Below are 10,506 nucleotides of genomic sequence, written 5' to 3'. Positions count from 1 at the left end.
GCAAGAATTTCTGTCGTTAGATCACTGATTGGGTCAGGACTTTCCAAAGGTTCGCGCGGTGAGTGTACTAGAATATCGTTATCTTCATCGCGCGAGCTATGAGTACATTGCAGGCTCGTGGTGTTCAGGCGGACATATTGTCTTCCGAGTCGTCTATAGTCGAGAAAGTAAACATGCCTGCTGAAGCTCTGGAATACGTCTCGTGCATGATGCCTGCATGAGGCGCAACGAAAGACCTGAAGAAAACAGGAAAAAAAAAAAAACGTAATGGGAATGGTACATCCAACCGTAATATACAACGCCAGTGGGTATCCTGTAAACAAAGCGAGGCTTTTACTCGTGAACGCCTCTGCCGAGTGTAGATGAGAAACTTTGTACATAAGGAAAAGAGAGATCGAACATTGTTGTCTTACGGGTTATGGGCTACTTCCTTTCCCTTCGAAGAGCGAGGGTGGAGGAAGTTAAGCCCGCCCTTGGCGACACCAGCGACGTTGAAATGCAGAGGCTCCTTGGGTCCCTTCTCCCTGACCGGCATCTTACGCTTGGAGCGACCCGAGACGTACATTGGCTGCTGCGCATGACCGTTGCCATTGACGTTGGGCATGCTCTGCTTCGATCGCAGCTTGGGCTTCTTGTCGCGATGCTCATCATCTGTGGTTTCCGTGTCGAAGCTGCGAAGGCTACTGCGCTCGGAGGAGAAACGCGGATGACTGGAATGGCTTGACGACTGGGTTGGCGCGCGCTGCAGAGGGGTCAGAGGGCTCAGCCTAGCAGAACGGATTGACGATGCTGTCTGAGCGCGCTCGATCGGACTCAGCATGGCAGCGGAGTTAGCAAGGACGTCCAGCCCCGAAGGCGCCCTAGTCGCCATCGAGTGAGTTCGAGATGAATAAGTAGGAGGAGGATCCTGGTAGTCGTACATAATCTCAGAGTCCAAGCTCTTGTATTTGGCAGTGCCGTCAAGCTCCTCGTCGTGTTCCCAACAGGTCTCGTCGATGCCGGTCACGGGAGGTAAGAATCGGATTTCGTTCCAGGTGACGTCTTCATACTGCAGGGTGATGTACAGGAGATCTCCCTGCATTTTGTCGTGCGCGATGCAGTGATCTTCCAGGAAGGGATAATCCCAAACACCGCGGTGAACGAGATCAGGCGGCAAGAGCGTCAGCGCCATGCGGCCATAGGGTTCGTCGGCTGGACGATGACCGGTCATTGGCATCCATGGTCTGCCACGGAACACACCCTTGAAGGCAGTCTCGATGCCATTCGCGAAACAGGAGCTATCCTGACTGGGAAACTCGAGGGTTTGTAGTAGCTTGCGCGAAGCACATCGTAGATAGCCGTTGCTGTCCGGATCGTACGCGAACCTCTGCGATTTGCGTGGGACGAAGACGACTCGAACGCTCCACGAAAGGGGGTACTTCTTATCAGTTCGGATCGGGAGTTGGCCAAGGGTGTGATTTGACTGCGTCAACAGTGGCATCGGCGGCGCAGGAGAGGCCTTGGGTGTTGACAGATGCGTTTTTGGCGTCGAGGCAGCAGGCGTGACGTCTCGCGACATGCCACTAAATTGCTCCACCCGGTCGACTCTGTTCTCCAAATCCATGCTGAACTCGTCTACCATGGTGAGCCGCTCGCCCTGCACCTTGATCTGATCGCTGAGCTCCGTTGTTCTATCCACCACAGCCTCGACTCTGTCATCAATAGACAGCTTGAGAAGTTGCATGTTCTCGTACATGCGTGCTTGTACTGCATGATTGGTCCGCACCAGCTCTTCTCGAGCAAGCCGCTCCCTGAACAGCTCCTGCTTCAAATCTTGCTCCAGCGTCTCGAAGCGCTTGACCTCCTGCTTCAGCCGCTTCATCTGCTCTACCGCTTGTATGTATGCCTCCACTGACACAGTCGAGATGGGCTGGGCCTCATGGTTCCACGCCTGGTGTCCGCACCCACAGCGAGAGCGTATGATGGAGTCGGGATAGAAGCTACGGCAAGGGCAGCGCTGTTGGGCGCCCTGTCCCTCAGACAACGGGAGAATGAAGCCGCATTCTCCGCGCGGGAGCTGAGCGTCGTCGCCAGGCGCGGGGTTTCCAGTCAGATGGACGGGGGCCTGGCTGTTGCTATGGAACATCAGGAGTCGACCTGAGGTGGTGGTCGTAGCGTGGTTGCTGTATGGGTAATGGGCGGCTCATGGAAGGCCGGCAGAGAGGGTCTCTGGGGGTATGGAAGGAGCGACTGTGTCTACGGTATCGCACGGCAGTGGAGACGAAGCCAAGAGCCTAAGGCACAACGGTTAGCTGGCGCGAGGCTCTTGTAATATACAGGCACAGGCATGTCGCTAGGATATGTATGGGGCTGGCGCACAAGATAAGCAATCATGGACTACGTACATTCAGAGCCTGACAGGCAGTGTACGCGGGAGCAGCCGAGTGGAAGGTGGCACAATCAAAAGGACGGGCAGACCTGTGCACCCGTGGGTGGAGAGGGAGGTTTGGAGCAGCGGTAGAGAGCGTAGGAGCGTGGTGGAGGTGCTGCTCGGGTTTTGGGGCGCTGGGATGTGCAGGTACTCTTTGTTTTTGGCATTGGAACTAGCTCCCGCGCCGGGGATGGCCAGCCCTGTCCTGGGCGGGGACAGTGCTGCACTGGTTGTGGGTGCGGTTGGAAGCTGGAGTTTGGGGTGTGTGGTGGCCGCCGAGCCAGGAGTAAGAGATAAGACTCACGCCCTCCGCCAGAAAACGCGCCAATGACACGGCGGGCGTGGGAGCCCCGAGACCGCCCTGAAGTCGCCGCAGGCCCCATGCGCTCTCTCATTGCGTGCCTGCGCTGCTGCAGCCGCAATGCCCTGCAGCACACCGGGTGGCTTCTCGACACCTCGCCCCTGTGCGACGCTTTATCGCGGCCACGGCATTGCGGTTGGCAGTCTCGCCCAGCATCTGATATCTGATATGCGCCTGTCTCCACCGCCCACCAGACATGCCATGCCCTGCCTCTGGACGGTGAGCCAAACCCCACACGAGCCGAGCCTGACGGCCTGAGGCCATTTGTAACACTTCTTCGTCATAGCAGACGCGGAGCAGAGTCCCGATTCTGCAGCGAGGATGCTGGTTCTGGTAGACGCTGGTCCACGTGCAGCGTCGTCAAAGGTTTGGATGGACATGGTCGTCACCCGTACCAGAAGCTTCGTAGGCGCCCGTGAGCGATGGAAGGATCCATGGTCTGGTCCTTATCGCGACTTCCTGATACACCCCACGCAGCCTGGGGTTCGCTTATCTGATTGGCTTCCCGTCGCATCAACGCAGAACAACTTTGGAACCGCCTTCTTTTTGCCAGCGCGCTGAGAACAGAGATAGTGGCCCGATTGTGGCAATATCGCTCAGTGCTACACAGCCCAAGAAGCCTGTACGCTGTACGTCCGTCGTCTCCTCTGCTCCTTCTACACCGCCGACGGCCATGTGTTGCTCGGGCTGCAGCGAAACGATCGCCATTTCACATGCATGTCCGTCACCTACCCGGCACTCAGGCTTCACGGCATGCATCAACATTCGCATCCGACCCAATGCCCGTCGCTCCTTCTGCACGAGGTCTTCGATATGGCAAGGTGCGCCTGCTCCATTGATACTCGAGCACCAGCCTCATCCGCATCTTCTGAGAGTCCATTGACGCATGCAGGCAGCGGCGTAGTGATGGAAGGTGCCCGTTTTGTCGAGTCAGGGGTCTGACAGTGTTGTGTCGATATCTTCTCAACCCAATTCTGAGGTCGACGCTGACCAAAACACGCCACATACGCCGCCCCTTGTTCGTGAGACAGACCCTTTCCAGCGCCCAACGTAGGCGTCACAGTCAATCGTCTCCAACGGCGCAGTGCCTAAAGAGTTGATGAAGTCTGCGGCCTTGCCACCAGGATGTTCGTCTTGAGCGCGTTCCCGTCAACGCGCTGTCACATGAGACGGTGTGTTAAGTCGGTCCAACGCCTCCAAGTAGCGCGCTGCAGGATCGCGCACCAGCTCAACCACCAAATCCCACGTAACGTAAAGACGTTACACACGCAGGGCCTCGGCGAAACGTGGACGATGTTTGCCACAATTACTGATTCGTCCCACACAGCGCGGCGTGTTCATCAAATTCCATGACTTCGCTTCCACCGCGGTGGAACCGATGGGGTAATGGATACCAGTTCCTTCCAAACACTGCACACTTTGACTGCACGTTTGCTCCTTCGAGAACTCCTGCTACCGCATACTTGGTAAGTACGACATCTGTACTACCACGGAAATATACCATTTCACGTCGCGAAACGTCGGTGTCCCACGTCCCCAGCGACATGCCATACCACTTTCCTTCTTCGGCACTGTCGCGGCGCGTTCGCTCAATGACATTGCATTGCTGACAGTTGCGAAATCGCGTCTTACTTGCGCCTTCGACTTCCCATCCACCCTATAACCCATCACTTCCGCCCAAGAAGGCTAGCCTCGCGGGAGTAGCCGTGGGGCAGCCAGCAATGTGTATCGCGCCCCTCCTGAAACGGCAGTGAAGTCTTGCGTACACTTCATTTGCTTTTCTGTGATCCTGCAACGCGTGCAATCGCTGCAAGTCATCGCCATACCTATTGCACCTTCTTTTGGAGGATTCCCCCGTGCTGAAAACTACGGTGGGAACCGTTGTTGCATTATAATACCGGCTCTGACCGGGCCTGTGCCTCCATCTCTGCTTTCGCGACGACGCCACATGCAACGCTCGAGCACGCGCGGCCCAGGAAGCATGATCGCTCACTTGTATACACCTGGTGCGATAACGTGGCTGACCATCCGTGAATCTGAATCAGAACGGCAACTGCAGTCAGCGGGGAGCGGTCCTTTTCATTTTCATGACTGCCATTGCGGTTGCGCAACTTACGGGTAGGGACGCGAAATCATAATTGCACCTTCCTCCCAACAACCTTCCAGCAAGGTTTCGGCTTGCTGACGATGTCTCACTGCTCTCGGGATTTGCCATGGACAAGGCAGGATGGGCAGGATGGGCAGATGACGTTGGCGCTCGGATCCCGAATCTGCCAAGATGTCCGAGCATCAAGCCGGACCTCCTCCAGCAGCGAGCCTAGAGTTGGGGGCTACTCACTTTGTTGCGCTCTCCACTACTCTCAGATTTGCCAAATGCCGGAAGAGAACTGGATTGCTCATGGGGGCGTTCCCGCGTGCGACTTATGCCATTCCCGGAAGGTGAGTCGCCGACCCAATCGGGCCACTACCTGCATTGCGACTGAAGCGTTGACAACCCTCAGGTGAAGTGTGATCGTAAAGAGCCATGTGCAAACTGTGTGGCGGCCAAGACGGAGTGTCTGCGCAACAGGCACAAGCGCGTTCCCAAGCCTAAAGTTCGGACGTAAGTGATTGCCCATTTCTCGTGCATATGACAGGTGCAGAACAGGAGTTCTTTTTCTCGATCAGCACCTCCAGTTTCAGCACTGATGATTATGCAGGGACGAAAAAATAAAAGCTCTCGTGGAGCGACTATCGAGTCTAGAACACTCAGTCCAGAGTGTTCACCGAAGCCCAAGCTTGGCGCAGGAGCAAGAAACTACGAATAGTTTTGCTATACCGACCATTGAAGCATCGTCAGATCGACCAGCAAAGAGACAGAGGACGACAAGTTCACTAGATGCGCCAGCCCCAGTGGCAGGCCCGGATGTTGATAACAGTCCCCAGACAGCGCATGAAGCTCGCGTACACATCAGCAAAGAGCTCTCTACCAATGGATTGCTGTCCGGCAATCAGCGCTCTGTCCTCGAGACCGCCATGTCGTTCGTTGACCAGCTTTCGCATACCCCAACACCGACCATGACCGATCGAAGTACCTTCGATGAGTCGATGCATGTCTCTACTGATATATCTAAGCGCGAGATATTCAATATCATACTTGGCAGTAAGTCGATATGCTTTGGGAATTTTGACACAGAACTGATGAGACTGCTAGCTGAATCTAAAGAACGGGGCAATGCTGCCATTCGCTACCACACTGTCGATCATGTACCACCAAAGGCACTCGAGAAGATTGCACTCGCCTTGATGGAAGGCAATGCCGACGAGAAGACCCTTAATTTGTACAAGGTCATTGTTCACTTTCAAGGCGCCGTTGTGCTATATGCGTCTCAGTTGCAAGGCCCCAAAAGCGCAGCTGTCCAACGGCACATCCAGCAAATGGAGTTCAATCATCTAACAGCAGCGCTTACTGCTCTGGACCGCATTAGTTTCCTAACTGCGCCTTCCCTACTACTTGCTCAGGCCTTGATCACCGGGGTACGTCAGCGGCGGCCGTGCTACTACAGGATGATTGACTAATAAATACCAGGCTATCATGATGCAAATCATGGGTAATCCAGTGAGCTGTTGGGAACTTACCGCACATGCATCGCGCACTATTGTAGCTTTGGGATATCACCATATTGATAAGCCAATGCCAGAGAATGATTCCGAATGCGAGATCTATGCACTTGTCGGCCAGTGCGCCTTTCTTGACAGTATCATGAGCCTTTTGCTGCTGCGGCCAAGGTCTCTCCCTCAACTTCCGGTCAAAGCCTCATACTTACTACGAGCTGATCCAGCCAGCCCCATGAGCATTCTCGAGATGCTTCCTGTACTTGACAAGATCCTGGATCTAACATTGGATACGAAGCCATCGCCGACTATACTCAACAACGAGGTGGCGCAACTACGGACGAAGATGAAGGACATCTACGAGCTTATGGAGAAGGAACGGCAACTGCATCTTTTGGATAGCAGAACGGATGCTCTCATACACTGGAAAAGCATGGAGTTCAGATACTTTTCTACCCTTACGTCAGTCCACCGCCTGAGTCCTACCGTTACGACAAATCCCTCGGAACGAGAAGAGTGTCTCCAAAGCGCTCGGAAAGCACTTGAGTGTGCAAAAGACATAGAGGAGCTCGGAAGATCTTTGGATCACTTCATCGAAGGCTATGATCCTTATCTCGCTTGGTAAGCGCAAGAATGCTTGATGCCTACACCGTTACTGACAAGTATCAGGAGCATGCTTTCTTACCCGCTCTGTCCCTTCTTTGTCGTTTTTTGCAACGTCGTCGGCACGTCCAGCGCCCAAGATTTCCAGCTCCTCCAGGATGTTACCGATGGCCTTTCCGCACTCGTTACGGAAAATAAATATGTTCACCGACTACATCGGCTGTGTGCCACACTGCTGGGTCTTTGTAGGCCCCTCGTACAGAATCCAGGTCTGCATGGACAGACACACCAAACGACTGGCGGATTGACTAGACCGTTGGCGACCTATCCTATATCGACAGCTTTCGAAAACGGTCCCGAAATCTTGAACAGTGGCGGGAACGACAACACTGCTGGTATCATGCCATCTTCATGGAACGACGACATGATGTGGCAGCTGTTCCAGTCGCAACCTTCTCTGGACTGGTTCAACGCTGATATATTGGATCCTTCTTGGGGTCTTGGACAAACACAGTAATCGCGAATTCGAGATGCTTAATACTTTGTTAACTACATCCGCAAGATGACTATGTTTATATGGTTCGGCATCCTGTTCCCGTAATCGCAGGATATCCAACATACATTATCTACTAGCAATGGTGATCAGCGCCGCAAGCGTGCATCGGCATTGGCATCCCTTTCCGGAAGGTACTTATAGCATGCCGCATATTGCGGGTACGGCACTAGACGCGCACGAATTCCCCGCAGTCGCGTCATGTTATGAATACCAAAAAATGACTGTACAACGAGTGCTATACTCCTCAAATAACCACTTGTAATTGAAACCTATTCCCTCTATCGGTTCCAAGGACAATGGCTGAACAGCCAGACTACGATTCGATAATTTGGCCCGTCCAACTCACGAGCAGAGTCCATCGTAAAAGCAACCCGATCCTGAATCCTAGCAACACTGCTCTTTCAGCTGCAGGCAAGACAGTCCTAATCACTGGGGCCACAGGTGGCATTGGTCGAGCGATTGCTGAAGCATGGATGACTGCTGGTGCTAAGGCCATCGTCATAACCGGAAGGAACGAGGAGAGATTGCTAGAGGTTGTCGGGAAGTTGGACGCCATAGCCCAAGATGAGACGACTGTACATTCCTTCGGGTCCATCGATATCACGAAGGAAGAAGATGTTGCAGCGTTGTGGAAGAAAGCAGGAGAAGCAGCGGGCCGAATTGATATTCTCATCAATAACGCCGGATCCCTGACGCAAGCTATGGTCGGCAAGGGTGAGCCAGGAAAATGGTGGCAGGATTTTGTAAGACCCCCCTCTATTTTGTATGTGCACCTTCAACGTTACTGACACCTATCCAGGAAGTGAACGTCAAAGGTGCATATCTCAACGTACACCAGTTCCTCGCCCAAGCGCCGGACGGGAAAGGCACCGTAATTACAGTCTCCACTGGAACGTTAGGCGACATCTATCCCGACTTCTCCTCCTACATCCCCAGTAAACTCGCGCAAACCAAGTTCATGGAGTTCCTTCACCATGAACAGCCTGGCATCCGCACATTCAGCCTCTTCCCCGGCCTCGTTGCAACAGACATGCCGCCGAAGCAGTATCTGGACTTTGCCGTTGATGACCCAATGCTAACAGGAGGCTTGACCCTCTTCCTATCTACAGAGAGAGCAGAGTGGTTGCGAGGCAGCATGGTGAGTGTGAACTGGGATTACGAGGAGATGGAGATACACAAGGAAGAGATTCTGGAGAAGAGGTTGACGAAGTTGGCTTTTTGTAATGCGAAGTTTGGGAAAGGAGGTCATCCTTGGGTGACGTGACTGAGGTTGAACAGCTCTAACATCCAGAAACTTCAAGTCGCGTTACCAAATGACATACGTACTAAGAACTGCGACTGTGCGACTGCTTGTATTTCCATTACACGCCCACCCAGCAATCGTCTGGCACAACATTTGACCCTTGCCGACCACAATCCGCCTATACACCATCACATCAGCCACCCAACATATCCGATGACGCGCTTTCAACCACCAACATGTGTACCTTCCGAACATGGTCATCCAATTTGTCTTTCCTTGGAAATGATCGGACACCACGGTCGCAACCGGGTACTGTGCACCAGAACATGTTGCCCGCATCTGGTGGCGCGTGAGCTCCGTTGTAATGACGAGTAAAATCCTGCCAGCGATTGAATGTCTTACCGATGCAGCTAGGTGCGCTACATCTAAAGACAAGCATTCCAAGACTATCTGTGCCCTCGATGGTGCCTAAGGTGTTGATGGTGGGTACATTCGCCTGGAATGTTTGGCCAACCTGGTCGTCGGAGTGGAACGACTGCGGTGATATGAAGGCGTTGTTGGATGTGTCTTGATCAGACATCAGTGTTGCAGGGTTTGAAGGCCTATTGTACAAGCCGAAAGGATCCTGAGTAAATGGTATGTAAAGACAATCGTGCCCGGCATTTGACGGCGTGCGTGACGGATAGATGATGCTGACTGGGTCTCAGTAAAGGTCTTCGAGGGTATCTGCCTCTACCTCTCACCTATCGAAAGAACCCATCTCTATACGCTGGAGCTGTGGCTCTGGAGATGGGTATACTGATCTGATCCATGGATAGCCGCGGATCAGATCTGCGTTCGAAGTATGATCGTACGATGACGAGATCTGGTCATATTCGTGCAGCGAAGCTTGGCTCGTATAGTTCCCATAACTCATGCCCATAGAGATTGGGGTTGGGACTGGCTCGAGTCTGGTAGTATTGGACGTATCGAAACAAAGTCGGGGATTGGTGTCGAAGTCTTGGTCGATCATTGGGGAACCGTTGACAGCAAAACCAAGAGTCAGCCATGTTTGTCACAAGCACAGGCTCTTGTTACTTACTTTCGGTCAAAGCGAACAGTCGCTTCGACACAGTGCTGGGGTAGTACATACATGAAGGATTGCACTTACCCATGGCACTATGTGTCCAGCAGCAACCATCAGTGTTATTATTGTCAGTCATCGTAAATAGATCTGGGCGTTACGATTGTCCGATACGGAAATAGTCAAGTAGCAAGCTCGCAGCCAAACGACTTCAAGATGAGAGCATGACACCCAGCTTTATAGACTGGAGTGACACGGAAAGTAACGACTCACCGCTGAGACACGTAGCAAAGAACTTGCCATCCTTGTGCGGCTTTGCCCTTCCCCAACGCCATGTGCCGTCATATTGCAAAGAACGTCGCATCGCATACCGAACATTTCTCCTAGGTGTGTTCCAAGGATTGCTTATTCTGGAGCCAGGCTTGCTTGGGTATTTTCCTGGCGCGCTTCCACGGACTTAGCGTACTAAATATGTGGACTGACCAGGCTCCTATTGGTCAGACACGAGACACTCACGGCGCTAGACCGCGCTAGCCGGTGTCTATGCTGTGGTGTATCTTATCCGCCCTGTAGAGTGCGATGCCGATACCTGGGTCGGCTTCAGACGAGGGGCCGACTGTGAACGAGGGGCACCATCGTTCGGGGGCAGGATGATGGCACCTTGGCGGCCTTGTTC

At 53.5% G+C, this 10,506-nt stretch overlaps 4 protein-coding genes across 4 annotated transcripts; 2 read left to right on the top strand and 2 right to left on the bottom strand.

Moving 5' to 3' along the window:
- Window positions 1–188: 188 nt before the first annotated feature.
- On the bottom strand, window positions 189–2,232 carry BKA58DRAFT_127242 (uncharacterized protein). Its single transcript, XM_046164315.1, has one exon. The coding sequence runs from the start codon at window positions 2,123–2,125 to the stop codon at window positions 410–412; it is 1,716 nt and encodes a 571-aa protein (XP_046027702.1). The 5' UTR covers window positions 2,126–2,232; the 3' UTR covers window positions 189–409.
- A 2,817-nt stretch (window positions 2,233–5,049) lies between these two features.
- Window positions 5,050–7,485, top strand: BKA58DRAFT_437691 (uncharacterized protein; the record flags this gene model as incomplete). Its single annotated transcript, XM_046173511.1, has 5 exons — window positions 5,050–5,210; window positions 5,471–5,913; window positions 5,965–6,287; window positions 6,340–6,986; window positions 7,035–7,485. 5 exons carry the CDS (start codon window positions 5,050–5,052, stop codon window positions 7,483–7,485), a joined length of 2,025 nt encoding a protein of 674 aa, XP_046027701.1.
- Window positions 7,486–7,653: 168 nt separating this feature from the next.
- Window positions 7,654–8,943, top strand: BKA58DRAFT_127176 (uncharacterized protein). The gene is made up of 2 exons (XM_046164313.1): window positions 7,654–8,267; window positions 8,324–8,943. The coding sequence occupies exons 1-2, from the start codon at window positions 7,821–7,823 to the stop codon at window positions 8,786–8,788; spliced, it is 912 nt and encodes a 303-aa protein (XP_046027700.1). The 5' UTR covers window positions 7,654–7,820; the 3' UTR covers window positions 8,789–8,943.
- On the bottom strand, window positions 8,875–10,255 carry BKA58DRAFT_127112 (uncharacterized protein). The gene is made up of 3 exons (XM_046164312.1): window positions 9,849–10,255; window positions 9,511–9,796; window positions 8,875–9,459 (listed from the first exon to the last, which is right to left on the bottom strand). Exons 1-3 carry the CDS (start codon window positions 9,967–9,969, stop codon window positions 8,961–8,963), a joined length of 906 nt encoding a protein of 301 aa, XP_046027699.1. The 5' UTR covers window positions 9,970–10,255; the 3' UTR covers window positions 8,875–8,960.
- Window positions 10,256–10,506: the final 251 nt, after the last annotated feature.

Source organism: Alternaria rosae, assembly GCF_020736505.1.
Source record: "Alternaria rosae strain MPI-PUGE-AT-0040 chromosome Unknown BKA58scaffold_3, whole genome shotgun sequence".
Lineage (NCBI taxonomy): Eukaryota > Fungi > Ascomycota > Dothideomycetes > Pleosporales > Pleosporaceae > Alternaria > Alternaria rosae.
The sequence above is the reverse complement of the archived record's forward strand: the minus strand, read 5'-3'. Positions and strand labels throughout refer to the sequence as shown.